This window comes from Poecilia reticulata, linkage group LG21 (assembly GCF_000633615.1).
Source record: "Poecilia reticulata strain Guanapo linkage group LG21, Guppy_female_1.0+MT, whole genome shotgun sequence".
Lineage (NCBI taxonomy): Eukaryota > Metazoa > Chordata > Actinopteri > Cyprinodontiformes > Poeciliidae > Poecilia > Poecilia reticulata.
In genome coordinates, this window is record NC_024351.1 from 17,589,142 (window position 1) to 17,602,276 (window position 13,135).

At 41.4% G+C, this 13,135-nt stretch overlaps 1 protein-coding gene across 5 annotated transcripts in view; it reads left to right on the forward strand.

Annotated features, from left to right (window-relative positions):
• Nucleotides 1-13,135, forward strand: part of klhl29 (kelch like family member 29) — a 273,769-nt gene that overhangs the window by 218,801 nt on the left and 41,833 nt on the right. For 4 of the 5 annotated variants that reach the window (XM_008398295.2, XM_008398293.2, XM_017302252.1 and 1 more), the window contains 2 exons: nt 1,068-1,250; nt 5,900-6,080. In XM_008398295.2, the coding sequence (XP_008396517.1) occupies nt 1,068-1,250; nt 5,900-6,080 (364 nt within the window). Of the gene's footprint in view, nt 1-1,067; nt 1,251-5,899; nt 6,081-6,370; nt 6,682-13,135 lie in introns of those variants that run through there. The other variant, XM_017302254.1, reaches the window with a different exon arrangement.

Here is a 13,135-nt window from a genome sequence, read left to right on the forward strand (position 1 = left end):
ACTTTGAAAAAAGTGGAAGCGTAAAAACCTAAGAATTTCAGTCTAAAGACGTATACATTATGGAAAACTCCTGTGCCTGCCTGTGGGTCCAGTAGGTCAGGAGAGAGTATTGATCCAAGCAGCCAAAACTCGTGGTTAGACTTATCCAGGACCGTAGGAAGATTAGCATTCCATCTCGTACATTTATTTTTCCTTTCATTTTTTTTTTTAAAATTTCTTTCTGTTTTCGGCCCTTGTATCAGTCTCTCCTTATCCGCTCCTTCCCTGGCTTGCTTCCCTTTACCCGCCCGCCCGCCTGCTGCTTACAAACACACAGCTTATTTTTGTCTGGTCGCTCTGCCTGCTCGCTGGAGCCTGCTGGTGCTGCAAACCGAGAGGACCTGAGGACACACGTGGCAGCCTGCCAGTGTGTGTGTATGCGTGGTGTGTGTGTGTACGTGTGTGTGTGAGTGCAGGTTTTAGAAGACTGGTGTCTTTATCCACTGGCTGTATGTGTGCATGTTTATAAGGTCTGGTGGACTGAACGAGTTTCGAGTGCCTTCCCAATTAGGCGAGTCCACCTCAACATACAAATGTACCAAAATTGATTTGCCTATTGATTTTGTGATCCTCCATTGCCATTAAAAAAAAAAAAAAAAAAAACTTTCTGATTCTCTGTGTGTGTGTGGACGAGTGAATTTGTTGTTAGCGCCATTAGGTGTGGGAGTTGAGCTGGGCGGCGACCACGCGTATGGCAGGCCCATCAGTCTTGTTAATTGAGTTATGCTTTCCCATTTACCCAGTCGTAGTGACCGGGAGGAAACTTTGCTGTTTTGCATTTAGCATTCTCCAACAAGCTTATTGACTCGAGGCCTGCTGAATCCACAAGCAAACCTTTTTGTCTCTGCCTCGTTTGTGTGTGTTAGTCGGTTCAGCCTCAATTACATCAGCATCCAACAACACCCGACAAAGCACCGTGGCTTCTTGCTGCTTTTGCGCCTTACTCAATCTTACCCTCATTTACTGCTGGAATCCTCTCCCAATAAACCTGCTTTCTCCTCTCTCTTCCCTCCTGCTTTGTCCCGTAGGTGTAGCGGAGGTGATAGTTCTGGTGGGAGGGCGACAGGCCATTGGGATGAACCAGCGCTCCCTGACAGCAGTCACATGCTTTAACCCCCAGAACAGTAAGTGGTACCCGCTGGCCAGCCTGCCCTTCTACGACCGCGAGTTCTTCAGTGTCATCTCAGCGGGAGACAACATCTACCTGTCAGGTAAGCTAAATTGTCCACTCGAAGGGGGCTTTTTCAAGCTTTCCCCGTGGCAGGCGTTCACTAGAAGGTTGCAGCACTAAAGAGTAGCTCAGTTAGGAAGAAGTTGGAGCTGAAGTTGTTATAAAAGCTTGTAAAATAAAAGCATAAGCCAAAGAATATTGTTTCTTCCTATGCTCCTAACTTGACTTCAAGTAAAGATAAAGATCTGAGGAATTTCAAAGATACTGAGATTCTTTTGAAACAAATATATACAATATTGGATTACTAAACGTGCTCGTTGTGCATTTTACTCTTCGTAGCGTCGCTTTTACAGATGCAAGTTTCGATTTCTCTTTAAAATCAAAATATCATCCGAGGAAATCTGTAATGGAGTGAATAGTTTTTCATGGCGCTGGAAGTCCTAGTGTTCATAAAAGACAACGTAAGAATTTCAAAGTCTTATGGTGGCTTTTAAACATCAAGATGAGAAAAATATTTTTGGATTATCTAGTTGGCTTTTCACTCTGATCTGTCATTCCACCAACTATATTGGTCCAGAAATAAGTGTAAATAATAATCCACAACATATTGATTTTTCATCACATTTTCTTATTTATCACAAAAGAGGGAACCTGTTGAAAATGTGTCATTTTGAGTAGAGAGATGTCTGAGTACTGTCAAGTGTATAAAGGCTGTTTATTTCTTGGTAAAGTCTAAGGAAAAAGATTAAAACTTTTTTTTTTTATCCTTTTGTGTTATGGGTACAGCTGTGATAATTTGTTGGTGAAAGCGCTTCATATTTTTAGGTGAAGAGGAGAGAACAGGAAATGTCACTTTTCTTTTGTTAAATCTGACAGTTGATCATCGTTTTCTTTCGTAGCTCCTGGTGTGATTCAGCAAACTGAGCCCTTACAGGCCACTGCTCACGTCCTGTGACCTTTCAGAACCATCCAAAGAGTTTTTAAAGATGGCAGACTCAAAACTCACCAATATTTTGCTTTGAAAGCTTTTCTCAGCCCACCTTTAATGTCTTTCTTTTTTTTTAAAGTCATTTTTCTGTCGGACTTCTTTGCCGTTTACCCTCTGTGAGGATTTTCTTCCTCTTCTTCTTCTCGACTTTTCCTCTGTCGGACTTTGCAGCGGCTGCAGTGTTCTGCAGTTTATTTGGTTGCACAGCAGCCCACTGTGCGCTCTTTGACTCCCCTCTATGTGACACCTTTAAGTCGCTCCTTCAGAGGTAAACTGAATTTCTCCCTCCACAGTCCATTTGTGCGAGCGTCTTGCACGCTACTCAGACCTTCACACTGCACTCTGGAAATGCAACAGGATTTGTCCTGCGTGTACCTTTCCTCTCCAGCTCCTTTCATATAAATGTAAATTTGTGTTTGGGCTCCGGAACAGGTCTGCATGTGTCCACCGGGAGTCACGTTGCCAGTGGGGAAATCAGGCCGGTACAAGCTAGCCAGTCAACAGGCTCTGGTGTGTAACCTTCCCTACAAGCTGCACAGGGTCAGTGACTTGTGGCTGGCGTCAGGAGTTGGGCTGTGCATCTGAAAGAGCTGATTTGGAACAAAATGGCAACAAACTATTTTTAATAAGAGTGTCACTTGTTAAGAGATGGAAAACAATCGCAGTTCAGTCCTAGGAGAGACGGGATTTGGAAATGTATATCGGGTTGTATGAAGGCAGAGAGTTTAGCGCACCACATACTGTATATGCCATCTGAAAACAAAAATAATCCTTTTCCCGGGCGATACAATGCTTTAACAAAGAATGCACGCCTTTAGATCCAAAGGTTTAGTGTTTTTATTTGATTTGTACGACTATTTTACTCTGTCCTGTCTGTACAGCAATCAGACTTGTGCCAAAAAGAAGCCAAACGGTTTTACTTTCTCGAATGGAGCGTTACAGCGTTTGCGATAATTTATCTATATATAGGGGAAAGAAAACTTTACTACCATTTGTTTTGAGTTTTGTTGTACTCACACGGCTCATCCTGCTTCACACAGATGGCTATTGTCGTTCAATCTGCAGGTTTTCAACCCAGACTCTTTCATGTCAGAAAGTAAAATAGTGTGACTTTCCCTAGGGACGTCGTGTGGAATCTCCCAAAGCTCAAATGTTTGTGACTTGCTACAAGGTTGTAAGCTGATCCCCCATTTGGGTGAGGGAGGCACTGTTGTGTGAGATTTCTCCATCTGCAGAAGTATTTTTGAAATAGTTTTAAAACTAATTTGGGGATTAGAAGGTATCAGGCAAATTGCCCTGCAGCCAAAGTGATCGGCTTTTACACTGGCTTCCTTATTACTGTAAGTAAAGTTAATTTCAATCGCAACAGACAAATGGAATAAAAAGAGAAACAGATGGGGGAGAAAGGATGAAACAAGAATAGAATAATACAGCAGGAATCTGCTTCTTTTTCTGCAGAAACATACATATAGAACAATAACATTACAGAAAATCACTTTTACTTTTTTCCCCCTAAAGGATTCACTTGAGTTATTCAAACAGATGAACATGCTTGGAGTCAAACCATTGTAACTCTGGCAGTATTTAAATTTTTTTCCTGGATTGCCCTCTGTTTAGTTCCATCTTTCCCTCAACCCTTTCTTTTATCCCCACATCATAATACTCCCCCTCAAGTTTTCTGCCACACTGCATTTACACACGAGCCAAAAAGTGGGATTTTTGATTTTCATCTAACCAGAGAAATTCTTCAACATGTTTACTGACCTATGGTTAGCTTTAAACAAGATTTCTTATGGCTTTCTGTCAGAAATGGCTTTTCTCTTGCCACTCCAGACAGTCCAGAGCAATCCTAATAGTTGGAACCACTTTAGTTGTCTTGACAAGTAATAACTGTCCTGTCAAAAGATTCTCCCACCTAAACTGTGCATTTCTGCAGCTGCTGTAGTTATACTAAAATGACACAAACTCACAACAAAGATTGTTTATCTTACATCCAAAAGATGAAGGTAACTCAGCTGATATCCAACAAGTCCACACTGATGTTTTTTTTTTAATATAAAATGCTCTTAAATTAAAATTAACACCATTTGATTCCACCAAATAACTCTTTACTTTAGCTATTGAGACATCTTGTAGCTTGAGCCAAACTATAATAAATACGTTCTGCACCTTTTCAGCAATTGTATATCTTAACGTTGTTTGACTTGCACCTCTTCAGAAGAGTGATTACCCAGCAGCTGTGATTTGTGCGCCTGATTAAACACAGCAAATAAATATGTCTCGGGTTTTCCTACAAGTGCGATGCTGTTTCAACACAGAAAAGCAAACTGTATCAGGCTGCAGCTTCCAAGCCAAGCATAATAACAACCAGCATTTCCTTTGTCTCAAAGCTCTGAAACGTCGTCTCAAACTGTCCTTTTCTTCGTCTTCCTCTTTCTTTAGCGCAGTCAAGGTTAAAGTGTTAGACAGCATTTATTAGATCACTCATGGCTCATACGTGCACTCAGAACCGGGACTGCATTCAAAAGCTTCTCTTCTTAGACGTCTGTCAAAGTCCACAATGTTAACTTTGTCTGGCAGTTCATTTTGCACCCATCTGCATCTGCAGGTCATTTTATTCTGTCGTAATAACGTCAACAAAGATGAGGGCTATTTTTGAAAATAGGGTACACTGAAACATGTTGGGACGAGAGAGTTGGAGTAGAAAGAATTAAAAAAAGTTATTTTGATATTACATAAAATACATTAACATAATGGTATTGATAGGATTTATGTTTGATACGTGATTTACAATACATGGACTTAATCGTTTACAGAAATATGAAAGGATGACCTGATTGAGTAAAACATACCTTTTAGCTATTTTATAGAGTAGCACAAGTCTGAAAATTTGATATTTAAATATTAAAGCTATTTGCTGTTGTGGTGATCTTTTGGTTTGCAGACTTTCAGCTCTACAGTTGCCTTAATAAGTGTGACGGGCGTCACTCCTCCGGTTTCCACAGCACAACCTTCTGTTTTCAGAAAATATTTCCAAATTACTGACTTTATCGTTAAGGAATCAAGGAACAAATTTCAGAGCTTTTCTTCAACAAGCCGGGAGCAGGGAGCAGGAATCGCTGCAATACTACATTCTCCAAAAACAAGTCACCAAAAACTAGACATGACAGTACTTGATGATTCACAAAATTACTTTCGTTTCCTCCCTCTAAGAGCCATAAAAGAGGGTTTTATCATGCCAGAGAAAACCATGATATAGCAGCTTTGGTCTACATAATGGTAAAGGTTTGATAACGTGCTTAATCTTAGCTGCAAAGTTTGTCGTACTGCAAGTGATTTTTCTGTCCTTTGTTCATTTAACCTGAAGGAAACCCCCATTGAGATCCAGATCTAATTTTCAAGTGGAACCTTGGCAGAAACCTGAAACATAAATTCCAGATACCTTGGAAGTAAAAACACATAAAATATGTTCCCAAGGTTCTTAACTTTAGCTTTACATACTATGGCAGTTTTACTCACCAGACCTGGGAATCTTTTGCAGGTGGGAGTTGAATAAAAAAACCGCACTTATCCAGTAATCAACATCGTTCAACAAATATTTAATGAAAAGCTTCAAATCTCCATTGTTAATGTTGCCAACAGAGAAAATTCCAATTCCCCAGCACAGCCCACTTGAATAAGCTCCACTTTCTGCGTTTCAGGTGGCACAGAGTCGGGCGTGACGGTGGCCGACGTTTGGTGTTATATGTCCCTGTTGGACAACTGGAACCTGGTGTCCCGGATGACCGTGGCTCGCTGCAGACACAACAGCCTCGTGTATGACGGGAAGCTGTACACCATCGGAGGTCTGGGCGTGTCCGGCAACCTGGACCACGTAGAAAGGTAAAAAAAAAATGTTTAAAAACCTCAAATCCACCTCATCTCCAAACGACAGATGCATTCCACATCTCTTTGGGACCAAATCGCTCTGAGCCACCGTTCGGCTGCCGTGTCTGGGCGTGGGCAGGCCAGGAAAAGGCTAGGCGGATGCCTGAGCAACATAGATATGAGTGAATAAATATTCACACCGCACAGCAAAGTGTGGCAGATGGTGCGGCATGCAGTAGTGCGGTGCAGCATATTGCAAAAAGTGGTTGGACAGGTTTGTTAGCGGGTTTTTTTTTTTTTTTTAGGCGAGCGAGAGGTTGCAGGCGAGCGAAGCCGAGCTGGAGCAAATTAAATGGCCACAGCTGTGAGTGTTGTGGTGTGACAGAATGGCTTTTGCTTCATTTTTTTTTTTCTTTCTGAGAGCGAGAAGATTTACTTTCAGAAGTCAGAGTGGTGAAGCGTGTCTGATTCTATCCACTTCGGCATCAACACATCGCCAGGTCTTCATCTGAAGGTTGAACACCACGTCCCATTCATCTGGGGGCTTCTTATTTCTCGCCGATCTGATTGAAAGTCGTTCAGCACAAAGTCTGACGTTTGTGGGGAGTCTAATGAATTCCTACCAGCGTAAAAAAAAAAAAAAAACATAAATAAGAGTGATCCAGATTTAATCGTTTGATTCATATTCCTTCTCTGTTTTTTAAGCGTTGCTCTCTAGGTACTTTCCCCTCCAACTTGGGCTGACAAGTGGGTTTCGGCACGGGGTTGGGAGGGGGCTACCTCCCCCCCAACGCATGGCAGAGCAAGATTAACCAAAGCAATCAAAAGAACATTACTGAGTATATTAGAGCAGGCCGCTGCTGCTCATTACCTAGCTGCTCAATTGATCTCCAAAGCTGTTTGCAATGCACAACAGTCCTCCAAATGAAACAGCCTAATTTGATATTTCCCCATAATGCTGCTATACGGTGTCGTTATGACTCGGGGTGGATGGAATATTTGCCCCGTAATGGAAACGCATTTGATTCATCTGTCTCGGAGCTGCTTAATTTGAGGGCTGTTGATGCATCTGGGGCATTCAGCGCTCCAAAGAAATCAGCGGGTTTTTTTTCTTTTCTTTTCTTTTTTTTATGTGCATCATCCTGTGTTTGTTGCTGTTTTCCCTGCCTGTTCTCCGGTGTGCATTTTGCTGCAATCATGAAGCTTCGCCGAGGCCCCACAGCAACCGGACTCGGTTATGAGCGCTGTAAAACTTTAACCTACCTTGGCTCTCTCCAAGAACCACCACAGGCTTCCTGGTTTTGGTATTAGTGCCCCATTGGTGGGCTGCGAGAAGCTGAGGAGGGAGGGGTGATGATTATCCACGGACATACACAGCAACCTGGGTTTGATCTTTGATGAAGGAACAAGCTTTATCACAGCTTTAACATATAAACGCCACAGGGTCTCTCAAGATGTTTGGACAGATTGGTGGAGCCTGTCAATAAGCCTGTTCCTAAGCAACCCAGGCTTTTGTTTTGTTTATTTGTAAAACGGCAACAAGATGCTTGGAATTAAGTCGAAATGTGTAAATCTAAAAATATAAAAATAAAAAGACCACAGAAATGTTAAACCTTAAGGTTTACATGTTAAACCTTCCCTCACTTGTCACAAATTTGAATCCATTTTAGTGGGATTGTAAAGCAATACATAGTTGTGAAGTGGAAGAAAAATTTGCTGAATGTTAGAAATGTGGCATGCATTTGTGTCTAGCCCCTTTTATTCTGGTACCCTTAAATAAAACAAAGTCCCACCGATTAACGTCAGTCGTTTGGACCCACTAGAGTTTAAGTTATCATTTAGTAGTTTGCTTGACATTTCCGAGTAAACGGCATCGTAAGCAGCACTATGGAGATATATGAAGGCAGGATTACATTTGGAGACGTATTTAAAGTAGAGTCGAATTATAAGACGGAAATTGTAGAAGGACATACATTTTCTTTCGACTTTGTGTTGGCATATCACAAAAAAAATCTAAGGTGCATTTAGTATACAGTTTGTGGCTATTATGTGATTAAAATATGGTAAAAATATCTTGTGCAGCTGTAAATAAGCTTCCAAATGCATTTAGACTGGGATTGCACGTGCCATATTTGTAATGTTAATGTTTCTGCTGATTCACTGTACACTCATCCCTCCCCTCTCCCCCCCCGACTGTTATGGTAATGGTTAGAAATTTATTATTCATAGTTCATATAGTCGGTTTAAATGTCTGCGACTGGCGGCTTTTTTTCTTCTGCTGAATAGATACGTTGACCTGCTGTGAATGTTTTCACTCAACTTTGTTGATAAAATATTGACTGAGCAGCTGGCAGACGCTGACGATGTGAGCTGCATGTACATTTATGAAGATCGGAAGATCTGGCCGCATCCACCGGGAAGCGCGAGTCACAAAGGTTGTAAATATCCACGATTCCCGCGGATGAAACCGCGAAAGCGATTCAAATCAGGCTGCGTTCTCACTTTAAAGCCGTTTCTGTGCTCAGAGCAATGTGCATATGATTGGTATGGCAAAATGTTTTTCATTTCAGGTAAATCAGCTTAAATGCCACAGTTCAACCGTTTCTTGTCTTTAACAGTACTTTTCACATACAAGGGCAGAAGTAAGTGTTTACATAACATAAAAGCTGGAGGCAATTAGAACAAAACAGAATAAAAACTGTGAAAAAATATCTTAAAAAAAAAAAAAGCCTCGCCATACAGAAATGCTTCATGGAGGAGATGCTGGTGTTAAGGACTGAAGAAGCACAGCTGTGATCACGCTGACATGGTGACAAAAGTATTACAATAAACAGAAACACAAATCCAAAAATCCAGATTCAAAAGCTAAAAAGTAAAGTCACCAATTAAGTAAATGCGGTGAGTGATTTCAAGTGGGGTGAAAGTTTATTCGTCATTATAGTTAAACAGATTATGGTAACTGGAAATTATTTACATTCGATATAAAGTCAGCTAAAGTGCAAACAAAACAAAGATTTTCTAAAGTAAAAAAAAAAGGCAAATCTGTTGAATAAAAACTGTATAAATCTTGAGTTTGCATTTAAAGATATTAATTGTCTACATTCAGGTTTCCATGAGGACAGAGATCAGAAAACAGATTCTCAGTGAGTTTTTGTTCTTCCTTTGGGCATTAAAGCATGTAAACCTAAACAAAAGGTTCAGAATATTTTAAAATGAGGATCACAAACAGTTGATGGATACCTGCAGTGGGTAGTTGACTTTGTGTTTCCAACTCCAGTGTAGCAGAGGTCTGAGCTAAAAGCTGTGGTCAGGGAAGCCAAGACCAAAACCGACCGCCACCGTCGTTAACCCGCTGCATCACCGGAAATACCAAAGTTTCTAATGCGACAGTTGTGTTATAAACCTTCAAACTAATATCATGTGTGACAGCTGTGTTTTTATAGAGCCAATTATTATTAACACAGGAAGTGGAGATTGGAGGTGGTGCAACAACTATTATCTTCCTGGGTGAAACAAAAGTTTGAAAGGAGACGTGTGAAGAATTTCCAGTTGGCGTAAAAGTAAAGCAGTGCAAAAAAAGCGCACTACTTTATTTCACTCTTACGATGTTCTCATTGTGTTTCACTCAGATTATTACTGCAGCAGTGGTACATCTTCTTTTTTTTTTTAGTTATTAAAACTTTATAAATCAGCTTTTGCATAAACCCTAAGCTGGATTTATACCAAATAAAAACACCGAGTCAGGGATCTTCACTGACTGCTAATAACCTTGTCTCAAAAGCTTACTGTAAAAATCCCAGCTATCCCTTTAAGCATGACGCATCTTTATCCAGACTAAAAGCAATGAAAGAATCAGGTTACAGCTCTTTGTAATTAGTTATTTTCATCCTGCTTTGCAGAAACCAAATTGCTCCAACTACCGGATGATTAACTCTGAAATTTTACTAACAGGAAGCCCTTAAACTGACCTGAGGCAAGACCTCACAGGCACGCTGCTGGTACAGAGACTGAATGGTGAAACCAAACGAAACATCACTCGCTTTTAATTTTGCCCATCAGTAATTAAATCCTTCCCTGCTGATTTCAGCAGAAATTTCGCCTCCGTTTCTCCACGCCGGGCTCCCCTCGTCGCCGTCGATCCTCTCCGCGTTTTCCGTTTGTCATCTGTCACGCGCGTCCCTGTCGCCCAGCGGTATTCTTTAGTGACATTTCCGTCGCATAATGTGATGATGCATGTTAGAGTGATGGAGCGAACGTGTCTCCTCTTCCATGTATTTCCCAGATAAAATGCATAAACAACGAATCGGTGAGGGACCCGAGCTTTGCGGCTTGATACTGCGAACATGTTTGTTTTACTGGGGAGGAAAGGAGTAATTTTAGAGATTAGGGGAGGATTTGGGAACAACAGGCTGCAGGTCTATGAAATTAACGTGAAAGGCAGGTGCTATACATCATATGCAATCCCAGCAGCAATTTCATTAGACTCATAACCAGGAGTTTAATCCTGAAAATAGTTTTTTATCTCGTTTGAAGCTGAGGGCAGAGGTGATTATTCATCTTACGTGTATTTGCTGTTGAACTGTAAAAACGGAGATGTTTGTTTTTGTGGCCCGGAGCCGCCATGGTGACCTGAACTGCTTATGTTCCCACCGAACAGCTGTGAACTAAATAACACTTTATCTCGAAACCTTGACGTCCTACGCAGCAGCAGCGCCTGAAGTTTGCCTCTGCACGCACTGAAACCTTACTTCAAATCTTGCAATGTTCCATTTTCTCGAGGAAGTTTGCATTTGAGTCGCCGTGCATGTTTCACAGCAGAGAGAGAAAGAGAGAGGAAAAAAAAAACAAGAAAAAACGCAACAGCTGAAGAATATTCGGGTCAATTTCAGCTCGATTCTGAAAGCATTTATCCAGATTTGCTTTGATAAATGAGTCCCATTAAAAGCTGATCCTTAATTTTGGAGCTAACTGCCAGATTTGGCAGGTGTGCCTCTGCTGTGAGACACACTTGGCTTTCCTGTAGCGAAACGCAGCGAGGCCAGAACTCAAAAGATTGCAGAGACTTCAGCAGAGAAGGCAGCGAGTCCTTAACGGAGGTAATTCCTGCCTGGTGGAGATAAGTGAGCAGCTTCTCCAGCCTTGTCTGTGCTCGTCGCCTTTTGTACAAAGGCGGACGAGCCGCACACATCTGAAGAGGAGTTGTAATATTTCGAGCTAATAACACAGAAAATTTTAATCGGCGCGTGTGAACGGCTGCCTTGTTTGATAAGCAGATGACTGGTGAGGATCTGAAGGCCGGGGAAGAGCAGAAAATGATGCAACAGCAAGAGCTGATTTGCTCCACTCTTTCAATGATTGTGCATTTGCATTTCCGTCCACACGCGGGTTCTCCATATTTTCCGGTGTTTATTGTTCCCCGGAGTCGATGAATCCTGGCATGGATGGAAACTTTGTCTTTCTTTCATTTTTTTTCCTCCCTCTGTTTGTGTGGCAGAGCCTCCTTGAAGCTCTCAGTTCGTTTGTCATTGCAGGCTGCACACAGTCCTCCACAGAACAAGGTTTTGAATTTTATAAACATTTATATTGATACCCTTCACTCCTAAGTTATGTTTTTTTTTTACCACGACTGAATCAAAAAGAAATACGTTTTGAAACACTGCATTTATAGCAGTTCAGGAACAAAATAGGAGTAGGACATCATGAATCCCTTATTCTTTTTTGTTGTCGTTTAAAAATGTATGTTCTTCTGAAATATTCCATATTAAATATCAGAAATTTCCAATGAAAATGAAGCTAAAGAGCTTTAATAGAATAGAATATACGGTATATGTTTTGGGAGTTTTTTGTGTGAAGTCCTTGCAAGTATTAAACACGAGGTTATAGTTAATGTTTGATAAATTGGCTCCAAGCATATTATCTGGGGGTTACAGTTAATTTAGTGCAAACTAAATTTACAGCAAAGTGTTTTCTCCACTTCATTAATTCAACACTTTCCTTCAAAAATCCTAAAAAGTAAAAGTTCATCTTTCAGATTTATGCTAACATACGCAGCTAGAAGACACTCAGACTTGACAGGAAGCTGCAACAACCAATAAGAACTCTTCTTTCATTTTGAACGTCATTGTGAAAGTTGATAAATTCCACAATAATATTCATTTTATAGTGTCTTCCACATTGCTGAAGTTTTCTGGAAAGTGGAACGTGGTAAAATGATGTAACATTTTTTGTTTTTACTTTAGATTAAGATTCTTTCTCAACATCAAGTGAGAAATTTAAGAGTTTTACTCGGATTGAATTCTCTCGCCACTTCCTCCTGAGATATCTGGAAAAGGTCTCGTATTCATGTTTTCCCTGTACCTTTTCCCCATGTTTCCCCTCTATGCTAATGAGACATCCTGCCACTGACAACTGAAAAACTTTCCTAAAGACTTCTGCTTCCATCACCCTGATTTTAAACACGTGCCACTTTGAGAGCGACGGTAGCCGCCGTGCTTCTGGACACTTAAAGTGCCCCCGTCTGCTCGGTTGAAGAGGACCAAATGGGCCCAGATGAATGGCTGGTTGAATTCCACAGGGCGCAGGTGGACTCCAGTCGAGTTGAAACATTTTCGGGATCTATAGCAGCAGGATGATCCAGCTCTCATGCCTTACAAGCTTCTAAACATCTATACAAGCAGGATTTTTTTTTTTTTGTAATTTGAAATGGATTCCAGCTCCTTTTAGACGCCACTCGGACATGAAAACGAGGAGAGCTGCCGATAAATCCCGTTTTAATACTGTATGTTTGTTTTAGTGTGTGCGCATGTGAGTGAGTGTGTGTGTGTGTGTGTCTGATCCACCCAAGGTCTCTCATCGCCCAGCTCCGGCTCGGAGCACCTTGACACCTCATTTGTAGTCTGCGCCGCTCCTCCTCGCTCTCCGTCTCTCCATCCATCTCACCGAGGGTTTCACGCTCCTAACCGTGAAATTCACCCACAATCACAATTATGTCTTCAATCAGAGCCATCTCAAAAGCCGCCAGGATTCCGGCTTTCTTTGGGAACAGCAGGAGGCCCCAAATCAACGCAGGA